At 41.6% G+C, this 26882-nt stretch overlaps 1 protein-coding gene across 2 annotated transcripts in view; it reads right to left on the bottom strand.

The window, feature by feature from the left end:
• Positions 1-5019: 5019 nt before the first annotated feature.
• The window catches only part of Acsl1 (acyl-CoA synthetase long-chain family member 1), a 64551-nt gene continuing 42688 nt past the window's right edge, over positions 5020-26882 (bottom strand). The window contains exons 7-22 of one of the 2 annotated variants that reach the window (XM_013025938.1): positions 26001-26100; positions 25345-25523; positions 21971-22003; positions 21774-21825; positions 21240-21313; positions 18674-18751; positions 16478-16612; positions 15502-15636; positions 14063-14158; positions 12780-12852; positions 10612-10700; positions 9925-10041; positions 9071-9214; positions 7775-7876; positions 7591-7662; positions 5020-6690 (exon numbers count right to left, since the gene is read on the bottom strand). In XM_013025938.1, coding sequence (XP_012881392.1) covers positions 6550-6690; positions 7591-7662; positions 7775-7876; positions 9071-9214; positions 9925-10041; positions 10612-10700; positions 12780-12852; positions 14063-14158; positions 15502-15636; positions 16478-16612; positions 18674-18751; positions 21240-21313; positions 21774-21825; positions 21971-22003; positions 25345-25523; positions 26001-26100 — 1620 coding nt within the window. In that variant the 3' untranslated portion in view covers positions 5020-6549. Of the gene's footprint in view, positions 6691-7590; positions 7663-7774; positions 7877-9070; positions 9215-9924; positions 10042-10611; positions 10701-12779; positions 12853-14062; positions 14159-15501; positions 15637-16477; positions 16613-18673; positions 18752-18817; positions 18896-21239; positions 21314-21773; positions 21826-21970; positions 22004-25344; positions 25524-26000; positions 26101-26882 lie in introns of both variants that reach the window. The other variant, XM_013025931.1, reaches the window with a different exon arrangement.

Here is a 26882-nt window from a genome sequence, read left to right on the forward strand (position 1 = left end):
TCAGCACCACATAAGCAGAAAAAGCTGGAAGTGGCACTATGGCTCAAGTGGTAGAGCGCTAGCCTTGAGCTGAAGAGCCAAGGGACAGCACCCAGGCCCAGAGTTCAGGCCCCCACAACCGGCAAAAAAAAAAAAAAAATGAATTGTAGTATTTGCTGGGTGTTGGTGGCTCACGCCTGTAATCCCAGCTACTCAGGAGGCTGAGATCTGAGGATCACGGTTCAAAGCCAGCCCGGGCAGGAAAAGTCCATGAGACTCTTATCTCCAATAAACCACCAGAAAACCGGAAGTGGCGCTGTGGCTCAAGTGGTAGAGTGATCTCCTTGAGCTGAAGAGCTCAGGGATAGCGCCCAGGCCCAGAGTTCAAGCCCATGGCTGACCAAAAAAAAAAAAAAAAGAATTGTAGTATTTTTCAAATCAATGCAAAAGTTAAGAAGATATAAAGTACAACATAAAACTTGAAAGAAGCTTGGTATTTATCTAGATGTTCCAAAACCCATGAATCAAGTTTAGTATGAGAGAATACATGCAAAAAATGATTAAAATATGACATGCATGACATATAAATTACATACATGATATATGACATATGCATGGCATATATGCAACATATGCATATAGGCCAATAAAGAATAATGTGTATTTTATATTTTTGAACAATGTCTATTATATTCATGTTATAAATATCCCTTTGTACAATTCCTCTATGCTAATACTGTTTTTAAAGGAAAATGATTTAATGGCTTCTGAATAATTATGTCTGTGAAGATGACACTTCTTAGATACTAAGTACTCAGTAGGCAAATCATGAACTTCTTAACAAATGACAAGGTTTTGTATCACAAGATCCTACTTTATCAAAAAAACTACTGGTATTATCACTTGTTACCTTAAATTCAACTGTGTCACAACTATGACTTGAAACACAGCAGTAAATTGACAACATTTCTCAAAATACGTCCAGAAGTTTGAATGGTTTTAACTAAGGTCTATATTAGACCCTATTCATATAAATGGCAAAACTTCTGTCCGTTTTCATTTGTGCTCCTTTTGTGACCCAATAGCCCTCCCATCCCTCTTGATGATATACTTGATTGGAATAGTGCACATACTGAAAGGTGAAATACAACACAGACCACTCCATAGCAGCCAATGTCATTATATTTCCTGCTGGCATTTCCAGTTTGTCAGAAATCTGCAGAAGTCAAGAGTACTACTTAAACTATGTACATAGCTTAGGTGCCAACTCTTGCCACTACGTACCCAAGAAATACCTAACAATTGTGTCAAGAGCTTCATTCTAAACACTGTTTACTGCTAGGATGCCAGGGCTGTCCAAGGGAAGGGATTTAAAAGAACAGCACTTCTGTTCTCTATTTCTATGAAAAACATCAACCCCGTGTGTCTGAATTTCATCTGCTTCTAAAGAAATTCAAATTGCACACTTCACTAGAATACTTTCTCCAGAACTGCCAGAAAGGCCAGATTCTTTGTGACAGAATTTTGAAGTACAGTACCAACGTCTTTGCCAGAAATGTCCAAGTCTTGTGCAAGGGAAGAGGTACCGTGGAGGTTGAATCAGGAGGACTTAGTAATCAATTGGAATGAGATATTACGGAAGAGTCAAGGATTGCCCCAAATGTCTGGCATGCACTACTTGGAGCTGTTCAGTATGCTGGGAGCACAGAAGGAGAGATTTGGGAACATTTCAATTTCAGAAATATGAGGCCAGAGGTGTTTCTGATGGTGTCTAAATAAACATGACATCTAGGCAGTCGGTGGTACACATCGAAAGCTCAACATAGGGTTGGCCTGGAACCTAACACTGCTCCAATAGGGATCTGAAAGGTCCCCAAATGCCCATGTGTTTAGAAGGCTTTCTTCCCCATGCCAGGCATCATACCTGTAATCCTAGCTACTCAAGAGCTGGCATTAGCATCAGCAGCCCCCATTTCATCAGCAAGGTCCCTGACAAAAGCAGCAATGTGGAGCAAGAGGCTGAGGCTGCTGGCTCTATGCTGCCCAGGCACAAGGCATCAAATTGGGCCTTTCAGTTTCCTTATCTGTAACTTGGAGGTAAAGGAGGAAATTGACTCAAAAGCTATCAATACAAAAATGGGTTAATCTCTGTCAAAGATACCCTGCATGTGGCAACACTCAATTCATTTTAGTCATTATTATCAAGTTAGGGAGAAAGGTAAAGATCTTTATTGCCAAGGCCAACTATGCTTGAAGCGCCTTTCCGAGTTCAGATAGAAAATGAGGGTGAACCCTGGCTGGGCCCTGGAGAGAGAGGTAAGCTGGAGGGCTGCTGTTGGTGGCTCACCTGCTCTACCTGTTCTCCTGTCCTGGCTCATGCTGCACCTGTGATTTCTCATGCAGCAGTTGAAAGCAACTTTGCATGCTGGGGGTCTGGAGGGAAAAGGACTGTCTTTCTAGGTAAAAACCATCCTTTAGTCAATCACACGTCCTCTTTTCTGTGTTGGCACAAAAGCTCAGAGATCAGTGGGCATTTAGATGTGTGGTTTTGCCTGTGGGAAACACCAATGCTATATTTAAATGAAACACTACAAAGTTAATTTAAAAATAGCACTTAGGAATTAATAGCCTAAGAACTTCCACAAGTAAGTAATCCAAAAACCCAAAGCAGCAATTTTTTAAAAAAATGGACAAATGACATGGATAAGAGGTTATTTCTACATAGATACAGATCACCAACAGCAATGATCAGCCAGGCAATGCAAATCTAAATCACCATGAGATACCACTTATTTAAAACAATCAAAAGGAAAACAAATGTCAGTGTGGACATAGGAAAAACTGGAGCCCTTGTACATTGCTAGGGGAATGGAAAATGGAAAAATGTTAATTTAAAAAACTTAGGTACAGAATTACCATAAGACCCAATAATTCCATTTCTGAGTACAGACATGTAAGAAATAAAAGCCTAGCCTTAAGAGACATCTATACATCAATATTCATTGCAGCCAAAAGGTAGAAGCAACTCAAATGGTGATCAATCAATCGGCAAGTGCATTAACAAAGTATGATATATAAGAAAAATGTGATCATAGTCAGCCTACTAAAGGAAATTCTGATATATCTTGCAATATAGATGAACCTGGAAAACATGAAGTGAAATAAACCAATCAAACAAGGACAAATGCTTCATGACTATACTTATCTGTGGCATGTAGTCAAATTCATAGACCCAGAAAGTAGAAAGGTGGTTGGCAGGACCTGAAGTGAGGAGACATAAGGAGGCATTGTTTAATAGATGCTCAATTTCTGTTCTGTAATATGTAGAGTGTTGTGGATGGATGACGGTAATGACAACTCAAGAATGCGAGTACAGTTAATACCTCTGAACTGTATGATGAAAAATAGTTAAAGATGATGCCTGTGTTTCCCCGTAATAAACCCACCAAATCCCAAATCCCAGCATGTCATAACAGTCTCACTGCGATAGAAACTTTATTCAGTTTCTAGGCTCTGTGCTAACGGAGAGAAAAGAAGTTTTGCCCTCTTTAGTGTGTGTTGGTTCTGGGGTTTGAACTCAGAGCCCACGGGGGGGAGGAGGAGGACAGAGGCTGACCATGAGCTCCATTTGCTCAAATGTAGTGCTCCACCTCTTGAGCCACAGCTCCACTTCTGGTGGTTATTTGGAGATGAGAGTCTCACAGACTTTCCTGTCCCAACTGGCTTTGAACTGCAACCCTCAGATCTTAGCCTCCTGAGTAGCTAGAGTTATAGGTATGAGCCGCTAGTTTCTAGTTATTTTGTGATAGCAATAGAAACATTGAGTAAGACAAGTTTTTGTTTTTTTGTCAGTCGTGGGGCCTGAACTCTGGGCCTGGGCACAATCCTTCAGCTCTTCAGCTCAAGGCTAGCACTCTACCATTTGAGCCACAGCACCACTTCTGGCCTTTTCTGCTTATGTGGTGCTGAGGAATCAAACCCAGCGCTTATGTGGCGCTGAGGAATCAAACCCAGGGCCTCATGCATGCAAGGCAAACACTCTACCACTGAGCCACCTTCCTAGCCTCAAGTAAGACAAGTTTTATCCAAGATAGGTACATAAGACTGAGGCTGAGATCTGAGGATTGCTGGTCTAAGCCAGCCCAGACAGAAAAGCTCTGTGAAACTTTTTTTTTTGTCTGTCATGGGGCTTGAACTCTGGGCCCTAGCACTGTCCCTCAGCTCCTCAGCTCAAGGCAAGTGCTCTACCACTTGAGCTGCAGCACACTTCTGGTTTTCTGCTGGTTTATTGGAGATAAGAGTCTCATGGACTTTCCTGCCCAGGCTGGCTTTGAACCGCGATCCTCAGATCTCAGCCTCCTGAGTAGCTAGAATTACAGGCATGAGCCACCGGTGCCTGGTTCTGAGAAACTCTTATCTCCAATGAACCACTCAGAAAAAGCTGGAAGTAGCACTGTGGTTCAAGTGGTAGGGGCTAGCCTTGAGCACAAAGAGGCTCAAGGATGGCACCTGGGCCTTGAATTCAAGTCCCAGGGCCAGCAAAAAAACAAAAACAAAAACAAAAAACACCCCCCCCCCAAAAAAAAACAACAAAAAATCCTGATTAATACTCCACAGGAAATTTTTTAGAAATGGAAACACAGAAAGTAGTGATAGAAAAAGTTGGCTGCTATAAATGTTATCTTCTGAAAACACTTCTACAGTAAGAGAATTGCTAAATCTACTATAAACCATAGATTAGTTATTCTCCTGAAACGTAGGTTTGTAGCATAGAAACTCCGTTTTCCAGAATATCTGTGTTACTCAGACTATAATTTTCTCCATAATACATTAAGATGGTCACCAGAGACAACACACAGGAGGTTTGGGCCAAAGGTTTTAAGTGTCAGAGGACAACTGGATTTGAGGATGGAGTCCTGGAAAGAAGAACAGCCAAGGGAAGGAATTGGGAGGTGAGAGTCGTCCACACTTTGCTAATGCATGTCAAGGCTGGGGGGCTGTCCCTAGAGTTAAACCCAGCATTAAAAGAGATGCTTCAGCCACTTGAAATGCAGAAACATTTATTTTGGTTTCCTTCATTGTTTTTGGAAATTCTGTTTTGGTTTATAAAACATAGAAATAGCCAACACTTAAAGCAAACATTCAAAACCCCAATGTGACAAATTATTGGATTTTTGTGCAATTAAGAATATGTATCTGAAGTTAAGCTACCAAATAGTGTTATTACAACAACAACTGCTTAGCACAGGCCTGTTGTGTCGGTCTAGAACACACGGTACGCATGTGCCCAACAACAGTGGCTCTCAAAGTATACGTGATAGCTCAATTCACTCAAAACTGTGGCAAGGTCTCACAACAAAGTGAAATGCAGTTAATTTACCAAATTAACTTCTAAAAAAAAATCCCTTGAGAAATGAATCCCAGAAAATTCTTTTTTTTAAATCCAGATTTCTACATCCCAGAATTTTGGCTTGTCAAATACATTTCATAGAAATCAGGTAGTATTATAAGAACATTTGCTTATACTGTCCATTTCAATGGGTACCCAAGTATGTTCCTTTAATATTTTTGAAGATGTGCTTTGCCTGAGAGTGAGTGGGGGGGGTAGTTGAGGGGAAGCAAGTTAATCACATAATTATTTCATATGAAAACCACATTAAAAGCCCATTGCCATTCATTACAAACAGTGAGTGGTTCAGTGAAGGTCAAGTAGACAGCGCTATGTAGGCATCACAGTTGAACATGGTTGATCCAGGTAATTCTTTCTTGAAAAGCTGTCTTCACTGTAGAGTCTAAGGCAGGATTTTTCATAACCCCTGGCAGGGTAAGGGAGGGAGGGAGCCAAATCTGGAGAAAAGTCTAAGAGCATCTTGTGGTTCAAGCCAGAGAAGCTATTGTCTCTGACTAGCCATTCTTCCTTCCAAGATTGGGCACCACATTATTCTGAGGTGGAGCTGTCCTTTGGTTTAAGTCCCTGCAGGATCAACAGGGGACTGTCCTGAACCCTTACAGAGGGTCGAGTGACTCTGTGTGAGGTGGGAAAGAGAAAGTGGCAGGGACTGTAAAAGAAATCTCTGGTCCGTTTGTGACAGTCCTCCAGCCGGGACACGTGTTCTTAATTGTGAAAGGGACCACTTCTCTCCAGTGCACTGTACTCTTCAGAGCAGCAGAGCTGCACAGTTTGCAGCAAGTAGCAGACATCTCAGAAACAGCGAAGTCCTAACTCCTTGGTTAGAAAAACAGGAAGGGAGACAAGAAGTTTTCACACCCACCTTATTAAATGAGAAAGTCTCAAATAACTTAAGCACTTTTTATAGTTTTCCCCTTAACAATTTTTAAGGCTCATTTTGGAAATTGTGTTTCACCATGAACATAGTCTGCAACACGAGGTTGACGGTAAGGCAGTGTTCCATTTCCTCTAATATTCCTATGGCAAGACCCCGAATGGACAAATCAGACATGGACATTTCCTTCCCTATGCTTGCTGCAGACAGTTACCAATGTGAAGGCCATCGGTAGAAGAAGGGATTGTAGAGGTGCCATTGCTTCCAAGATTTCTTCCTCCTCACATTACATCTTGATAGTGGAATACAGTTCATCTATCTGTGACCTGAAATAGTTCCGTAGCTCTGGCCTTTTTGCCTTCATTGTTGGAGTCAGAAGGCCATTGTCAACAGAAAATAATTCAGTATGTAGAGCAATGCCTTTGACCTGCAGATAACAAGGGATGTTAAGAAAGGGAAAGGACACACGCAAGGCCACCTAAAAAGTCATAAACAAAACAAAACAAAACAGCCAGGTGCCGGTGGCTCACACCTGTAATCCTAGCTTCTCAGGATGCTGAGATCTAATGATCAAGGTTCAAAGCCAGCCCAGGCAGGAAAGTCCATGAGACTTTTATCGCCAGTTAACCACTAGAAAACCGGAAGTGGCACTGAGGCTCAAGTGGCAGAATGCTGGCCTTGAGCTGAAGAGCTAGGGGACAGCACCCAGGCCCAGAGATCAAGCCCCATGACCAAAAAACAAACACAAACAAACAAAACACCCCTCCGCCCCAGTGTATAAGCCCTTGGTGATGATGTTGATGAACCCCTTCCAGGCATTTAAGCCATCATCTCCTTTACCCAAGCTTTACTCTCCCAACATAGGGCAGGAAGGCTATGGAGAGAGAATTCAGGAAGGAATCAGGAATCCTGACCTTCAGGAAAAGAGGAATCATTAACACTCTCTCCCCCCTACTCCCCATCAAACTACTCCATCATTCATTTCTTCTCTTTTCTTTTTTCTTTTGTTGGTCATGGGGCTTAGACTCAGGGTCTAGGCACTGTCCCTGAGCTTTTGTACTCAAAGGTAGCACTCTACTACTTGGAGCCACAGCACCACTTCTGGTTTTCTGGTGGTTAATTGGAGACAAGAATCTCATGGACTTCCCTGCCTGGACTGGCTTCAAACCACAATCCTCAGATCTCAGCTTACTGAGTACCTAGGATTTCATGCATGAATCACAGACTCCTGGCTCTGCTGTGTTTCTTTAGGTTACTTCACCCTCTTTTGTAATCTATTTGATAATCATTCATAATGAGCTCACACACACTTAGATCAAAGTCATACCTGTTCAAATGGCTTCAGGCCAGATTCCTTTCCAAGTCTCACCAAGTCTTCCAGGATAGCTTTCTTGACATCCTAATAAAGCAGGGGGAAAAATGAGTTCATTGTCCTACTAGTGGTCCTTTCTTACTCATTGGTACACTGAATGCAAGACGCAGAAGACAGATCACATACTTTGGAGTCCTACCTTATTTCTGCACAATTCTTCAAAGGATCCTTCATATCCTTTCTTCTGGGCCCAGGAAGTTAATACCTCAACATCTGGTACCACGATGGCTACAAGAAATGCCTTTAACACAAACAGGCAAGTCACCACGGGGCTCGTAGGTAGCAGATCCCTGGGAAAACTAATGACAGCTACGTCCTTCTAGAGACGACGTACATTCCTGCTAAACCACAACCTGTCTTCCTCCAGGAGTACAGTGAGCTTGGGTAGAGAACTTCCAGCTCCAAAACATAGATCAGAAAAATTTGCTGATGTTTTAAACAAAGATGGAGCGCAATGGGCATACATTTATAATCCCAACCACTGGGAGGCAGAGACAAAGGATCATGGGTTAAGGCCAGCCCACTTTTGTGGGAGATCCAATTTCTAAAACAAAAGGTCTCAAAACAAACAAACAAGACAAAACAAAAAATCCCCCAAAGAACTGTAGGTGTGATGTGAGGCCCCAATTCAATCCTCACTACAACAAAACAAAACAACAAAGAATACTAAAAATCAAAATATTTTTAAAAAATCTTAATTCTTACTTGCTTTCATGTATACTTTTATTAAAGGTATTTTCATAAAAAAAATTACAGGATCAAGCCTGGTGCCAGTGGCTCATGCCTGTAATTCTAGCTACTCAGGAGGCTGAGATCTGAGCATCCTAGCAAGGAAGTCTATCAGACCCTTATCTCTACTAAACTACCAAAAAAAAAAAAAAGCCAGAAGTGGAGCTGTGGCTCTATAAGAGTGCTAACCTTGAGCAAAGGAAGCTCAGGGACAGAGTTCAAGCCCTAGGACTAGCACCAAAAACACAAAAAACACCACCACATCAACAACAAGGTCAAATAAGCACACAGAGGAACAGAAATTGATAACTACTTGTAAAAAAAAGGAAAATTCGGGGCTGGGAAGGTAGCTCAGTGGTAGAGCGCTTGCCTTGCATGCTCACGGCCCTGGGTTCGATTCCTCAGCACCACATAAGCAAAAAAGAAAAAAAACCGGAAGTGGCGCTGTGGCTCAAGTGGTAGAACGCTAGCCTTGAGCTGAAGAGCTGAGGGACAGCCCGCAGGCCCAGAGTTCAGGCCCCACGACTGGACCCAAAAAAAAAAGGAAAATTCACACAGAATAAATTTTTAAAACTGTCTTAATAACAGCTAACTTAAACAAACTTACCAACCATTAAATTAAACTTATCAACAACTTAAATAAAAATCAAAAGATTCAGGAAACCTAATTTCTTCTCTTCCGGCTGCCATCCATTGGTGCACATACCTGCAAGCTTTCTCCATGGACAAACACCTGAGCCACAGGTTCACTTCGTATGTAGATGTTTTCAATCTTCTCAGGTGCTATGTATTCTCCTTGTGCCAGTTTAAATATGTGCTTTTTCCTGTCGATGATCTTCAAGGTGCCATTCTATTTATCAGAGGGCAACGGAGCTCTGAGTGGATCCTTGGCTAGTTTCCACCCAGTATCAACCCCAATACTGTACATATGCTTGATATGCAATGTCCTTCACTTCCAATGACATTCTGCAGAGCTCACTTAATTTTGCCACATGGCATGAGTGACTGGTCAGCCAATGCCAGGTTTTGCTCACTGACTTTGCTGGAATACACTTTATCAATCTCCTGTCTGGATTAGATGCGAACATAATATGGGCTCCCAAGTGAATCAGGTTCCTTGAGAGCAAGAGCACAGTCCTTCCGAAAGTGGTCTGTGGAGTAAGGGCTCAAGGAATGTGTATCATACAAAGGTAGACTCTTTTGTTTCCCTGAAATTGATTCCCAGGACTTTGGGATGCACCAATCTTCTCACTTATCAATAATCATGGGAATGCTAGCTAGCCCATTTCAAATGGGAAGTAGCAGGCAGAATTCATGTTCAAAACAAAACATATTTCTTATGGTGAAAGCCAAAATCCTAGCTGAGAATCGAGAGAGAGAGAGAGAGAGAGAGAGAGAGAGAGAGAGAGAGAGTGTACCTGACTGCTGCAGAAAATGGACCAAGGGCAAAGGGAAAAAGGAAATGTGGGGTGGCATGACCCCACAGCCTTCATGTAGCAGGTGGGGTGCTTTCCTCCTAGAACCAGGACCAAATTGAGAACAAGAGCGGTGACAACTTACTGGCAGCCATTTTCCAATGTCCCCTGTGTGTAACCAGCCATCTTTATCCAAGGCTTCCGCTGTTTTTCCTGGGTCCTTCAAGTAGCCCTTAAATACGTTTGGCCCTTTCACACATATCTACAACAACAACAACAACAAAAAGATGTTTACTGGGATTCTCCAAGGAAAGTTGTGTGTGTGTGTGTGTGTGTCCCAATCTCTAGCTAGAAGCCTTGGATTTCAAGATCCAGAAGGAGTTCCCAGAGCCCTTCTGGATCTTGGAGGCACCTCCCTCTCTTATGTCAGAAGCATCTGGCTCAATGCAGCCAGAAAGTCCCAGAGGGGATGAAATCATTTGAAAGTAATTAGGCTCTCTATCCAGGAGACAGCAGCTGCTAATAGGTAGCCAGGGTAGTTAGCAGATAGGAGATTGGCCCCGAGGATGAAACTGGGGGTGCTTTTGCATCAAGCTCTTGAGACCAAATCCCTAAGATGTCTGCGGAAGGCAGGCATTAAGGGAACCTCCTTCAACCCCCTGAAGGATAAATCCAAAGGGTTAAATCCTTCAAAAAAGAAGCCTCCAAAATGGTCAATGAACTCCAGCTCAAAAGCTCAAGTGAGCGGTGTCTGGAACTGTCTGTGCTCACAGTGGCCAAGTTTTACAGGAAAAGGGCAGGGCTGGCCAGTGACTAGGGGGCTTTCACTCACCTCACCCTCGCCCTTGGCAGCCATGTAATTCATTTCTTCCACATCTACAAGTTTGATAAGACTGCAAGGCATGGGGGCACCAACGTGGCCTGTATATTAAACAGAGAAGGGTCACTCCTGAATGCACTGTAATAACATCTTTGTGCCAAAGTGTTTTCATAGCAAATGTGCCTCACAGTAACAGCTGCTATAAACTTCTGCTAGCATGGCTACTCTCTACCAGGTAAAGGGGTAGGAGGACATTCAGAACCATTTCTTAAGTTTGAGGTTCTAAATGATCTCTCATCTCTCAGAGTGTAAAATGATTTAGCAGCTGATTACCCCCCTCCCCTCTCCCACTTCCACTGGTGGGGCTTGAACTCAGGGCCTGGGCACTGAGTTTCTTCTGCTCAAGGCTAGTGCTCCTCTACTTGAGCCACAGCACCAGTTCTGGCCTTTTCTGAGTAGTTTATTGGAGATGAATGTCTCACAGACTTGACTGGCCAGGCTGGCTTCAAATCTCAATCCTCAGATCTCAGCCTCATGAGTAGCTAGCATTACAGGAGTAAGCAACCAGTGCCCAGTTAGCAGCTGATTTGAAAGGTTAGAAAAAAACTTGACATGTTTTCTCAAACCTTATCCTCCCCCTCTATGATCTATGATCTTATTCCCTCTGACCCTTTCCAACCTCCAAGACATAACTTCTTAATGTCATTATCCTCTTTGAGAGAACATCTGGATTGTTCTCTCCCATCACCTGGCACCTGGTTTGGCATGATATCAACCTTTGTTTTTCTTAGGTACAGGAGTGTGGTTTACATTTAACTTTATTAAGATAGTACTTTGCCCATGGTCACGTTGATTCTCTTGTCCATGAGTGTTAAGATGAAGTTATCTTTTTTCAAAACAAAGCCACACAGATGCATTTTACCATTCTCACAAATAATTCTTTTTATATTTCAATAATTGTAACAGAGATCACCATTCTAAATTGTGTGACTGTTAAGGAACCTGAGGCTAAAAAGTACAAAGACACCATGAAGAATTCATAGACTGTCAGCATTCATCCCAGTAGAATGGCACCATTAGATGTTACAAGATGCTAAGATCTAGATTACTAACTAGATGGTGCTAATATTTATTATATAGCAAAGAAGCCAGACTTTCACAAAGGAGAGCACAGAAGCTTTCAAGTTGCCGAGTGCCAGTGGATCATGCCTGTAATCCTAGCTACTCAGGAGGCTGAGATCCAAGGATTGCAGTTCAAAGCCAGCCCAGGCAGGAAAGTCTGAGACTCTTATCTCCAATTAACTACCAAAAAGCTGGAAGGGAAGCTGTGGCTTCACTTTACCCCAAAACAAAACAACCAAAACAACATCTGGGCGCTAGTGGCTCATGCCTGTAATCCTAGCTACTCAGGAGGCTGAGATCTGAGGATCGTGGTTCAAAGCCAGCCTGGACAGGAAAAGTCCATGAGACTCTTATTTCCAATAAACTACCAGAAAACTGGAAGTGGCACTGTGCCTTGAGCTGAAGAGCTGAGGGACAGTGCCTAGGCCAAGAGTTCAAGCCCCATCACCGACCAAAAAACAAAACAAAAAACCAACAACTCTTCAGGCTATAATCTTAGTTATAAAGCACAATGCTATGCCAGTTCTTCATTATTTATGTGCGACTTAAGCAACAATTTCTGATTTCTTCTCAGAAGTGTGGGTCTTCATAGCCCAGGGATATTACTGGGATTCCATTCTGATCACAGAACTTAGCCCAGACAGGTTCTATATGTCCTTCTCTTTTCCTTCTGAGGAGAAAGGCTATGTTCACTTCCATCTGCATTGGCAATAGTCCCCAGACCCTTGCAGGAAGGGTACCAAGTGTAACTACATGTGGATTAAAATTACCAGCAGGTGCTGAGAGCCTGGTTCCATCACTGACAAGCTCTATGGGGTGGGTTAGACATTCTCACTCTGGTATAAAGGTTGTTTTCTCTCCGATGCCACTCTTAGGATCCCAGCAAATCCCCTACCATCACTCAGTGTTCCAGTCAGATCCTTAATTCACCCTCATATTCCAAGATTGGCCTGTTGTTCAGGAAACTCTCAGCCCCTTGGCTTAATTACACAACTGCAATCATTCCTCTAGCCTAACTCTGGGTAAGGAATGGCTTTCCTGCCCACATCCAACCTTACCTGCTGTCCAGTCTCCAGGCATACTCAGACAGCAGCCAGCAGTGCACTCGGTTTGTCCATAGCCTTCATAAAACTGAGTCAACAAGAGATGGGATATTATTAGTGGACGGATAAAAGTCCCCATGCCCTTGAGGGAAGCATACAAGTAGTTGAATTGCCTTTACTCCTGGGGAATCACTGGCTATGAAATCTCCTTAAATCAATAGCATGCCGTGTGTACACATCTCTATTCCTGACACTGAACACCTGCTATCACCCAAGGTTGGTTTTTCTATTCAACTTGCTGCACACAAGCCTCCAACATGTCAGCCGCTACCCACCTGGAAGGTGGCCATTTTGTCAATTCCCAAGTGTATTCTACTCATGTTATGTCACCAAAGCCCAGGCCCTCTTTAAAAGAGATTCTCAGCATGATTTGCAGGTATATTTATCACTTATAAATCTTCCCATCCCATCCTATCCTGTTCCATCCCGTGCCAGCCCCTCCCATCTCATCCCGTCCCATGCCTGCATGCCTGACATTAAAGGCAGGGCTTGTGCTTTACCTAGGAGAATAAGGGCACAAATAGTGGACACAAACATGTTTCTCCTGTGTAGGGTAAAACATATCTATGCACATTCGCTAAGCAACAATAAGATACACACTCAAGTGGAAGGACTGAGAAGACTTGGTCCAAGGACACGTAAATTTTCAGTTTGGTGGCATAAGTTCAAGCAATCCATTGTACCACATGGTGATGATTGTTGAAAATAATGTATTGATGATTGTTAAGAGAAAGGGTTCTATGTGTTCTCATTAAAAAACAAAACAAGAAACAAAACAGAAGTTGCTGGGTGCCGGTGGCCCACTCATATAATCCTAGCTACTCAGGTGGCTGAGATCTGAGGATTGTGATTCCAAGTCAAACCGGGAAGGAAAGTCCATGAGACTCTTATCTCCAATTAATCACCAGAAAACTGGAAGCGGCACAGTGGCTCAAGTGGTAGAGCGCTCGCCTTGAGCTGAAGAGCTGAGGGACAGTGCGCAGGCCCAGAGTTCAAACCCCATGACCAACAAAACAAACAAAAAAACAAAGGTTGAGGTGCTACATCCACCAATGAGCTTGACTTAGCCTTGATACAAAGTGTCAGCTACAGTTATGTGTACACAACTCACATCAGGTTGCAGACCAAAACTACACATTTGTCCATTGTACACACAGAGAATACAGAGAACTTTTGGTGAAGGGAGATCTCAGCACTCTAAATCCTGGGATCAGCTGAGACCCTGACATCTGCCTTACCTGACAGCCAAGGGCTGCTCTCAGAAACGTCAGCACCGTAGCAGACACTGGGGCAGCTCCTGTGACCATCAACCGGACTTTTCCACCCATGCTCGACTTGCAAGGTAGAGAGAGAAGGAGACAGTGAGGGTTACAGGTGGAAGTCAGTGGATTTCTCAAAGACACCTGCTGGGGATGCTGAGTCCTGTTCTACCAGCTCCTCGGAGAAGCGGAGAAAGAGAACAGAAAACCCACAGGTGTTCCCAACAGAAACACAAGACAGGGAGGGACTAGGTCCCCACTTCATTCCTAATGGAACTAAGCCATCATTTCTGCTTGCAGGAATTTTAGGGAAATAAAACAAGAGTGTGGTGGATGTATACCAACTACCAATATTTTGGCATTTGATGGGGACATAAAATTCCCTTCTAGAGTGACATACTACCCAGGTGCCAGTGGCTCACATCTAATCCTAGCTACTCAGGAGGCTGAGATCAGATGATGGTACCGTAAAAATAGCTCAGACAGAAAAATCTACTATACTCTATCTAAAACAGACATAGAGGTGTAGTTCAAGTGGCACCAGCCAAAAAGCATAGGCGCAGAGTTCAAACCCCAGTACTGGCATAAAAAAGGGACATATTTATTTTAGGAAAACTAAATGAAATGGAGAATTACAAAAGCTGAAACTAATGGCCAGATGGACTTGGAGAATAAGATTTGCCTATGGCTTTGTCTTTATTTATTTATTTTTGGTCAGTTGTGGGGCTTGAACTCTGGGCTTGGGCGCTATCCCTCAGCTCTTCAGCTCAAGGTGAGCACTCTACTGCTTGAGCCACAGCGCCACTTCCAAGTTTAGAGTAGTTTATTGGAAATAAGAGTCTCACGGACTTTCTTGCCAGGACTGGCTTTGAATGGTGATCCTCAGATCTCAGCCTCCCGAGTAGCTAGGATTACAGGCGTGAGCCACCAGTGCCCGGCATCTTTAATTTTTAGACATGTCACAATGAATAAAAACACACCAGATGTCATCACTCCCTTATCTCTTGTTTTCTGTTATTTTTCTCCCAGTACTGGGATTTGAACTCAGAACTTTGCACTTGCTAGGCTGGCACTATAACTTGAGATATGCCCCAACTCACTTCATATTTAAAAACTAGCCCTCAGCTGGGCATTGGTGGCTCAGTAATCCTAGCTACTCAGGAGGCTGAGATCTGAGGATCGCATTTCAAAGCTAGCCCAGGCAAGAAAGTCTGTGAGACTCTTATCTCTTATCATTCACCAGAAAACTGGAAATGGTGCTGTGGTGAGCTGAAGAGCTGAGGGACAGTGCCCAGGCCCAGAGTTCAAGCCCCACAACCAAAAACAACAACAACAAAAAACTAGCCCTCATAGAAATTCCAACCAAACACACCGAAGTGCCTTTCCATGAGAATAATAGCTACAGTTCTGTTTCTTACCTGTATTTTGTGGAAGATGAGCTTGTCCCACAGGCTGTTATTCCTAATGATGCCACTACGAAGCTCTGCTTCCTTCCTTTTGGAGGCAAAGTCCAACAGCCAACGCTTCAGTGTGGTGTTGGCTTGGGAAAAAATCTATTAAATCAAGAAATAGGGTTTTCACACCAACCTAGGATGGCTATAGTAGAAACTCATACAATACCAAGTGTTGGTGAGCATGCAGAGATGTGGACATCCCTGTGCACTGTTGGTGGAGAGGAAAATGGTGTAGATCATTTGGGAAACTCTCTGGCAGTTCCTCCAATAGCTAAGCACAGAACTGCTCTATGACCCAGCTGTTCCACTCCTAGGTATGTATATAAGGTATGAACATACCTGGCAGGAATGAAAAATTTGTCATACAAAAACTTGCACATGAGTAGTTGATGAATACTTTATTTGTAACAATACTGTGTTAATTCCAAGAGTTAAAAGTTGAAAGTACCCAAATGACCATAAATAAAGGAAAGGCTAAAAATGTATTCTATCAATACAATGGAATATTATTTGTCTATTCAAAGGAATGAAGAATTAGTATGTGCTATTTGGATGAGGCTTATAAGTGGGCTAATGAAAGAAGATAGTAAAGAAAGAACATATCTTGAAGCGAGGTTTTGCCTAGCTCATGCCTATAAATCCTAGGTACTCAGGAGGCTGAGATCTGAGGATTGTGGTTCAAAGCCAGACTAGATGGGAAAGTTCATAAGACTCTTCTCTGCAATTAACCACCAGAAAACTGGAGGTAAAGCTGTGGCTCAAGTGGTAGAGCACTAGCCTTGAGTGAAAGAGCTCAGGGACAGTGCTTAGGCCCTGAGTTCAAGCCCCACGACCAGAAAAATAATCATTATATGTTTCCATAGACAAGCCAAATCAAACCCTAGCTTCTGATTCAAAGCCTAGCATCCTTCCTCTTTGTAGTTTGCTGCCTGGAACTTACTCGGTCAAACATCCGGTTCAGCAGTCTTGGAACCACAGGGAAGATTGTGGGTTGAAGTACCTTGAGGTCATCCATAAGCAGCCTGATATCTCCTTGGAAAAATCCTATTCTAGCGCCATGACACAGCATCACACACTATAGGGGTAAAGAGACATAGCAAATGCTTCAGCACTGTAGGGGTTACACCATGTAGGAAGAGCAAGACAACAGACTTTGGGATCAGTGTTTGGAGGCAGTTGCCAGAAATCTCCAAATTTCCTAAGCCTAAGGGGTTTCTTTAAAAACTGTTTTTGCCAGGCTCAGGTGGGGGCAATGTGGGGAGGGCTTTCAAAGAGGGTGAATGAGGATGAACACGGTCAAAGCAATTTATTTACCTGTATAAAAATAGAAAAATGAAGCCTGTTAAAATTGTTTTAAGAAGGGGTGAGTGGATGAGGAGAAAGTAATGGAGGGGCATTGAGACTGATTGACATACACTGCACACATGTGTGGAAATGTCACACGAAAGCCCCTTCCTGGTACAACTAGTACATGCTGATAAAAAAATGTTTTTACTGATCACTGCCTTAACAACATGGAACGATTGCATTTCTCTTAATCATCCAGAAGATAGAAGAGTTAGTACGAAACTCAGATATATTTTTGATGCTCATCAGGGGTTCTAATTTAGCTGAGTGATAAACATCTGTTGAATAAATTACATGTTCTTCTATGTTCCAAGTATTTTTGGACTTCCCAAAAATCAAGAACTAATTTATTCTTAAAATAAAGATATAACTACTTGCTTTTAATCCAGGCTCATTAAAATCTCATTTCCTTTTATTTGAATCTAACTAAAAATTTCTGTAGCAACATTGAATATGCTAAAGTCAAAAACCAGGCTATCTATACTAGCATGGCTTGATATTTAGCTGCAATACATGACCATGCTTTTTCCCTGTCCAGGGCAAACTACCAGTCATATACCAGATGGACTTGACAAATAATCTGCCTATTTTAAGTGTTAAAAAAGGCCCAGAAGATGATGTCTCAGGGAGAACACCAGAAGGGGTGACATTGATCAAAATGTTTTATACTCATTGTACTCATAACTTATAGTCTAGAATTGTAACCTCTTTGTGCAACGAATAATAATTTTTTTAAAAAAGAAGTACAAATGGTCTGAAAGCAAAAACCAGTAGAAAAGTACACATGGTTGATTGTTGAAAAATGAAAGCTCAGGGGGCCTTTGTTGAGACTGGCTTGCCTACTGAGCACACCTCTAAAGCTACCCATAGCTGCATAGGGTCCACTGACAAGTATATAAATTCACAAGGTCCTCCGGTATATAAGAAGTAGAATAATGAACAGAAGATGCGATTTCATGATTTTGATCCTTTAGGCTCAGGCTTTTCTACCATCTCAGTTTATTATCTGTCTCTAACATCTAACACAGTGCCTGAAACACAGCTGTGGCTCAATAAATAATAATGAATAAAGCCTGCTCACTGTTTTCTATTAGTATAAAATCCAGAATTTTTCTAAGATGAAAACAAAAAAAAAAAAGATGGCTCTTGGGTTTTTCTGTTTGTTTTTGTGCCAGTACCGGGGCTTGAGCTCAGGGCCAGGGAGCTCTCCTTTAGCTATTTTGCTCAAGGCTGGTGCTCTTCCACTTGAATTGAGCTAAGAGTTTCATGGACTTTCCTGCCTGGGCTGGCTTTGAATTATGATTTTTAGATCTCAGACTCCTGAAAAATTAGGAATCTAGATGCAAGCCACCAGAGAGTCTGAGTTCTTGATTAGTTTTAAAATTAGCAGCTGTTTAGTTATGGACAGGATTGTCTAAATTATGTCCAGGCAGAGCTCAGATGAATACCATCCTGCTTTTCCAAGGGCCCTTAAAATAGTGGTTAAAATGAGCCTTTGGCCAACTGTGAATTAGCAATAAGCACAATCAAAGACAGAGTAGTCCTACAAAACCACAACCTAAGGTTTTGTCAAATGGAATAAATGAAGACCTTCCCTGTGCTTTGCAGTTAATTCTTCTGCAATCTTGACCATGCAAGTATCCCCTCAAAAGGCTGAGTCATTCTAAAAAGAAGGATTAAAGCTGAACCAGCCAGCCCAGAGCTCGAAGAAGGCTTTGTACTATCACTGCTAGTATGGGACCTAGCAAAGAAGTATCCAAAGCAATGACAATCTGCACATCTCACTTACCAACAAGATCTGCTCAAACATGTGTGCCAGTGGTAAAAACGAAATGTGTGTGTCACTGACATTCACGATAATTGCTTTCTGTAAAACACAACAACTTAGAATACAAACAAGTAAGCAATCAGGAAAAACATGACCCATGCCTACCTCTACAACTGCCTCAAACATATGGGCGAGAGGCAAGAAAGATATCAAAACATCATCTGAGGAAGGACTGATCGCACCCTGAAATCAAAGATACCAGTGAGGCAGAGAAGCATCAGGCCCTCTAAAACTTCCCAGTTCCTTTCACCTTCTGAGCACAGGTCCCTCAACATTCTTTTTTAGGTTTTTGCAATTTTTTTTTCTTTTCAGTTCAAGGAATCAAATGAAAAGCAGCACTTTTTTTTTTTTTAAAACATACTGGGGATTGAACCCAGCGCCTTGTACATGCTAGGCAAGCATTCTGCCATTCAGTCCTAAGAGCAGTACTTTATGCAAACAGAGTTGAACTCATTCCCAATGACATAGTACATCTGTTTCAGAACTTTGTTTTTCCTAGAAGGAAAATTTCCCCCAATTAGAATGTTAAAGGAGCATGTGCTCTATTTAGTATTTCTGAGTGATAGTTCCCTGTTAGTGCCAAGTTCAACCGCACCTTAAGAAATGGAAGATCAACCCCTCAATATGATAGCATGTTATGTTGTAAAGGGAAGGGGAAAAAGATAAAATCACCAAGATTCTTTATATTTACAGTATTTCAGTTCGATCAACATTTTTTACCATAAAGCCCTACTTTATCCCCAGGAAAATATCCCAATTTGTTCAGTGCAATCTCAGTTCAAATGTGAACTACATCCTAACTAGTATTTCTTCCTATGAAGAAATCAGACTCAGTAACATCCATGCTTTTTCCATCACTGGGGATGGAACCCAGGGTAGCCTGGTATAGTCAAAGCATACTGTGTCACTGAGCTATATTCCCCAGCATCCATACTTTGTAATTTTCTGGTTTAATACAAAAAATGCCCATTTTCATAACAAGTCTTAAAAAGGTGAGAATCCCCCTTGATAATGTAATGATTTGTTTTTTGGTTTTGCCAGTCAGGGGGCTTGAACTCAGGACCTCAGTACTGTCCCTGAGCTTTTTTGTTCAAGGCTAGTGCTCTACCACTTTGAGCCACATCTCCACTTCTGGTTTTCTGGTGGTTAATTGGAGATAAGAGTCTCATGGACTTTCCTGCATGGGCTGGCTTTGAACCACAATCCTCATATCTTAGCTGCCCGGGTAGCTAGAAGTACAGATTTGAGTTGCTGGTGCCAGTGTAACTGATACTTAAATCAAGTTTTGTCATTGTTTTCCTCAACAAGCCACCAATGCATTTTAAATTGCCTTTGAAGGCCTATTATAGTAAATTGAAACATTGCTTCAATAAGGTATTAAATGTTGAACTCTACTTACACAGCATATATCAAAAGAGATATATGTGACTGAGGAAGTGAGTATCAAGATTCCTCAAAAGCCAGCCTTCTGCAGCTACCAAAGATGCCCATCCCCAAACCATTAAGCACAGGCTCTTCCCATAGAGATTAGGGCTATAGAATAGCCCAAGAGACTGACAGAGCAAATTGTGTTAAATATGAAAAGAACATAAGGGAAAGGCATTATTCAGTAAGCACCTTTATGAAAACAAAGTTGAAATATATATATATATATGTGTATATATATATAGCCTTAGTATTAGCGACTGAGTTGTGCCCTCCTCCCAAATTTGTAAGTTGTGGTCCTAACCCCCATCTATTTGGAGGTAAGGCTTTGAGATCATTGTATTTGGGAGTTGGCTCTGATTCCAATACAGTTGCTGTCTCATAAGAAGAGGCAGAGATACCAGAGAGCTCTCTCTGAGCATGCGCAGAAGAGAGACCATATGAATACCAGCAAGAAGGTGGCCTCGTGCAAGCCAGGAAGAGAGCCCTCACCAGGAACCAACTTTGCTGGCAGCTGATCCTGGACTTCCAGCCTCCTGAACTGAGAGGAAATCAATAACTGTTGTTTAAGAAACCCAGGCTGTGATACTTGGTTATGGGAAGTCAGGTAGATTTAGGACCTGTGGATAGCAAGCTTGAAAATTATAGGAAATAAATGGAGTCTGATATGCTAATCTTTCTCATACAATGGGACTCAAATTAACCAAATTAAATAATAATAATACAAAAACTATCAACAGTGTAACATTTCATGGCTAACTAAAAGAAATTCAATTGCCAAACTCTAAAACAGCAGATAAAGGCAGAGAAAAGCATCTCTCCTGTGTCCTTTCCTGAAAATATTTATAGGCAGCATCTAAATAATTTCACTACTTAAAAGATGCTATAAATTCCATCACAAATAAGAGCTGGAGATGCAGCCCGTAACAAAAACTAGGTGACAGAAGGTGATCTTCAGCTATATTAAAATTCTGATCTTGTCTGGATTTCAGAAGATGTTCTTAAATACAGTGCAGACCTAACCCAGGGACCAATTACGTTCTTGAGGCCTACTGTCAATCAATGGATGTGAGGAAAGATGGGCAATATCCCCAAAAGTTACCTCTGTTGCTTTCACAAAAGCTGAGCAATCGCTCACTACGTTTCGATGAGTGATCAATGCTCCTTTGGGGTTGCCTGCAGAGCACACAGGAAACAGAACACAGTTAAAGACTAAGAATGCAGAAACTCTGTATACTTAGGGCCTCATGTATTTCTATTGTTGGATACTCACAGTAACAAATATTAAGGAACATTAAATTGCTGAGAAACCCGGAGTCCTTTCAAGGAAACTTATCTTGAACTATCATCACTGAGATGGGCAAATTTTAGGGATGTGTGCATCCGGAGGAGAAAAACTAAGAGTTCTGATGCCGTCTTCCCTAGGAAGATGGGTGAAGCTAATAAATGCCTGAATAAATACATGGCACTTATTAGATTCTAAGAACACCTTCTAGAGCAACAGTGGCACTTGACCACTCTACCTCTCCCACTTTCCTTCAGTCCATTGAGAGTTAGCTAGTATGTCATTTAAAAAGGCAGGCAAAGAGTCTGGCCTCCAGATACCCCTTAGAAGCAGTTGTATCTCAAAAGTTACCTGTAGTTCCACTTGTGAAACAAATGATTGCAAGATCTTCAGGAGTCGGAGGCTGAAGAAGAGTAAAAGAAAAGCTAATCTCAAAAGAGAATATAGCAAGCCATAAAGCATCACCTCCCACCCCTAAACTTCAAACCTTCTCCAATAAGATGAATAATAAAAACAGAAGGCTGTGGTGGGTGGGCACACATGTTTACCTTGGGCTTCCTTTTGTTGGCTCTTCCAAGGTCCTTAATTAGGAGAGAGAAAAATTAAGTGAAAATATTTTCTTAGTAATGTCATATCCAATCACTTCAAGCTGCTTTTACTCTGGGAAAACTGGCTCAAAGACAGCATAATGCTTAAATTAAACGAATGATACTTTTAACTAACCAGAGGCAAAGTATTTATCTCCTGTCCTAAGAAGCCATTTTTTCCAGTTATCTTCTTTCCACAGAAATGGTATTAGGATTGGCTTCTGAAATAGGATTTATTCAAAAGACAGCAGTCAAAGCCTTTTACTGCGCATTTCCACTTCTACTCTCATTTTCTATTTTGGCCTTTAAAACAGTGCTGCTCTTACCCTTAGATCTTCTTCACCTTCCCAGAGCGAGTGCAGCTCTGTGTAACATCTTCCTTGGGAGAAAAACCAACCTCTGCTACATTTAAAAACGAGTCATTTGAATGAGGCACCACTATCTCCACTCCCCACACAGCCTGAGAGGGGCTTTGAAGTCCTGTTAGTGGGTGTCAAACAGTAACAGAAGACCTAAGACCACTTCCTGAGCAGGCACAAAGGTTCAGAATGATAGATTCTTTTCTAGGTGTTCCTGACAAAGCCCAAAATGACTACCATTGACTTACTCTCCTAGCCATCAAAGAAAAAAATATGTATTTGTTGTCTTTTTTCTGTTAAAATTGAACAGCTTTAATAGGCATATGGAGTAGGCATGCCTCTCGTAGGATGAAAAGTAGATGGGCCTGACCAGCGCTCAGTGAGCCTTATCTAGTACAAAGATTTTAATCTTAATCTAGAACACTCATATCTGCACAGAGGGTTAACTAGGCTGGGCAAAGTAATGCACAACGGTAGTCTACAGAGGCTGAGATAAGAGGATCACTCGAGTGTGAAGAGTTCTAAACCAGCCCAGGCAACACAATGTAAAACTTCATTTCCAAAAAGACTAACTAAATCAACTAGGAGTGGAAAACAATGATAATTCTGGCAGTTTTTTTTTTTCCAGAGCAATCTTTAGTAGCTCCAAATTTCTATTTAATCTGCTCAAATTTCATAACTTCTGGAGAAGTCCAATTCTTCAAACTAAAGCTAAATAAAGCAATAGTTACAATTTGCTTTTAATCAGTGAGATAAATATTATCTAAACAAGTACAGTACTTGCTATGAAAGTTTTAGTTTTAAAACTGTCTTTTCTTTTTTTCAATTTTATTTTTATTTTTGAGCTTTTGTGCTCAGGACTAGGGCTTTCCCACTTGAGCCACAGCTCCCCTTCCAGCCTTTTGGTAATTAATTGGAGACAGGAGTGTCACAGACTTTCCTGCCCAGACTGGCTTTAAACCTTAATCCTCAGAATCTCAGCCCCCTGATTACAGGTGTGAGTCACCATTGCTCAACCTCTGTCTTGTTATTTAGAAAAGGGAAATTATAAAAAAAATAAGTTGCCAATTTTAGGGGATAGGTGACATTGAGATAGATGGAAAAAAGCAGTGGCTCACACCTGTACTATTCCTAGCTACTCAGGAGGCTAAGATCTGAGGATCACAGTTCAAAGCCAGCCCAGGCAGGAAAGTCTGTGAGACTCTTATCTCCAAATAACCACCAAAAAAACTGGAAGTGGTGCTGTGGCTCAAGTGGTAGAGTGCTCACCTTGAGCTCAATAGCTGAGGGACAGTGCCCAGGCCCAGAGTTCAAGCCCCATGATCAACAACAACAACAACAAAAGAGAGAGAGACAGAGACAGAGAGAGAGAGAGAGAGAGAGAGGAGAACAACGTAATGTAAGGGGTGACAATGATCAAGATACATTACATCATAACCTGATGTGTTGAATTGAAATTCTTTTGTATAACTACTGAAAGATAATTTTATTTTTAAATTCCTTGAATAAATTTGAGTTCTAGTTAATGATAAGCATATGAAGTACGGAGGGATAATAAAGTCTGTTATATTGAAAATGCATCTAAAAGTAATATAGATTGATGAATGAGTACAGGGTTAGAGTGATAGATTAATGTGTAATAACTCAAATATAAGAAAAATTTAATTGTAGATTCTTGGTGGTGGGAATACAGCTTAAATGTATAATTCAAATTAAACAGTTGACATGTTTGAATGTTTGAAATTTTTATTAATTAAATACTAACTAAATGGAAACATTCACATACCAGTGTTTCTGTTTTTCATCTATCGAAACAGATGTTAATACAAATTTGATCACACAATCAATGCTAATTTTAAATTTATTTCTTCAGATTTTCTTTTGCTTAAAAAATTCAAAAAAAAGCATGAATTCCCATTAAGTAGGTAAGTATGAAATAGTGTTTTCTTAAAAATAAGTTTAAGTCACTCATTTAAGTAATGCTTGAATTTTCAAATTATTTATCACTCAGCAGTCAAAAACTTAAATTCCTCTGTGTGTCTGGGGTGAGGGTCAGAAGTGTAAGAGGAAAAAAAAGATGATGTCATTATAAAAGAGACTTACAGGGAGAAAATACCAAAGTAGGGACATGCTAGATAATGGCTACATCGCCAGTACAACAAAGATGCATGGCACACATTCCATCCACTCAGTGCAAACAGGTACCTGCACACATACATGGCAGAAGCTAATTAGAACAGTGAATTTCCCTATCACCATGAGTTGCTTCAAGAAAGGTCCTACAGATCCTTACTTGCAGCCTCAAATTCTTTTCAGAAGGATAAGAACTATAAATAAAACTTTAAGACCCTCTTTATAACAGTTTTATAAAAATATTTACAATCTCTTCAGAAACAGCATGACTTAGCTACTTAGCCCACTGGTTTCTATGATGTAACTATAAAAAGATTCTCCTCCTCCTGCTACTACTAGTTTCCTTGAATCCAAGTCAGTTTACACGAACTTTACTCATTCTCCTCAAACAGTTACCTTTAAACTTGGGCTCACTGTGAATCATACATCAAAAATGAAAATAAGCCAAAGCAAGTATCTACATTGGGAATGCAACAGAAGAAGAGAATGAGGCCAATCTTTCTGCATGCGGCTGGGTTTCAGAGACAAGTCAGTATGTAAAAGGCATCCAGCCTAAAAAGGATGTTCACACATAAAACTTCCCCTGTCTGAAGCTGACATTCAGTTTCAGCATAGATTGGCATCATGCAGCAGGCTCTGGAATAAATACGAGCGTTGCAACTGACTTCATGAGCACAGACTTCTGCAGGTAGTAACACTGCCCAGACACAGAGAACTCTTTCAATAAAATAGGACTCCTGCTCAGTTTTGAATGGCTGCTGGGAACACTGACAGCGCTGTGGGATTACCAGTGGCGCTGGGTCTGAGATGGGTATGTGAGATGGGGCGGGGACTATGACTCACCTCCATGGCCTTCATGCTGATGATTTCCACACCACACTTCTTGCCTCGCTCCACCAAGTCACTGCCATATGAGTCCATGACAACTATGACTTTAAGGCCTGTTGTTAACTTGTTTTCTACACTGTCTAGTAAGAGTCTGGCCTTATCTGGCTTGTCAGCAAAAATCACAGAGAGTTCAGCTGTAAGTGAAGAGAGAGAAGGATAAAGAATAAGCTCTGGGGTGACTCTAATATCTGCCCCAAGAATACTGTAAGTACTACATTCTTCTTCTTTTTTTCTTTTCTTATTTGCTGGGGCTTGAACTCAAGAGGACCTTAATGCTTTTTTTTTTTTTTTTTTTTTTGCTCAAGGCTAGCACTTTACCAGTTGAACCACAGCTCTGCTTTCAATTTTTTGGTAGTTAATTGGAGATAAGAGTTTCACAGATTTTCCTGCATCAGTTGGCTTTGAACTGTGATCCTCAGATCTCAGCCTCCTGAGTAGCTAGGATTACAAGTGTGAGACAGTGTTACAGGGTGGGGTGGAGGGAAGGGGTGCTATTTAATTAGAAAAATAGATGTACAATGAAATGTAAAGTCCCTATGCAATTAGGCATACAAATATACAGCCACTGCATCTTACCAACAACTAGGATGACACACAGATTCCAAACCTACCTTTGTTGACTATGTACGTGATGGCTTCAGTTCCAAGGGTATCATACAGGGGAACCACGACCATGGAATATGTGAAGCATGCCAGCTCAGTGATCACCCACTAAATGGTAAAGACCAGGAAGAAAAGAGGAAGGCGTCCTATCAGAATCACTCCAACACTCCTCTGAGATTCAGTGCAATAAAATCAACATTTGTATGTCTATACTCAGTGCCATGTAAAGGAGAGCTTCATTAAAAAAAATCTTTCCTTCTTCTTCAAAAGAAACTGTAATCTGCCTGATAAAGAGAGGCAAACCTGTGAAAAGACGCTGATAATGCAAGCTAGTGAGCATGGGTAAGGGCAGCCAGGCTAGAAGGGCAGGCAGGCCGGAGCAAGGTGATTATAGAGCATGATGTTTTCCTCTTGGGCTGGGCTCAAGGCAAAACAGGGGCTGGCCCATATAGAACAGCATGGGAGTAATGGAATGACACCGTGCATTTCTCTAATAGGGAATTCTGTTTTTAACTTCCCCCTGAAAAGTGTCACAGGAAGGAAATGACAGAACCATTTCTCATCTTGCCACTGAAATGACAGCAGCTGAGTTACCTAGCTGATCAACATGTCTAGTGACCTTTGTCACTACACATATTTCTGCAGGACTCTGACATCTGTGCAGAAAAGGGCTCAGCTGCCGTGGGAAGAGAGTAAAAGCATCCCACTACTTGGGCCTGGAACTGGGATATTGTGGGGTATTTCCTCCCCCTCCCCCTGGAACACTTTAAGTTATCAGTATGGAGTCAGATCTGAGCCTCTCAGCAGGGGGCAGGTGCTTTGCATGGTCCTCTCTTTCCTGCTGCTTATTCTTTCACTCCATTGTTAAAATGCTTCATTCCCTGACTTGG

Source organism: Dipodomys ordii, unplaced genomic scaffold (assembly GCF_000151885.1).
Source record: "Dipodomys ordii isolate 6190 unplaced genomic scaffold, Dord_2.0 Scaffold4, whole genome shotgun sequence".
Lineage (NCBI taxonomy): Eukaryota > Metazoa > Chordata > Mammalia > Rodentia > Heteromyidae > Dipodomys > Dipodomys ordii.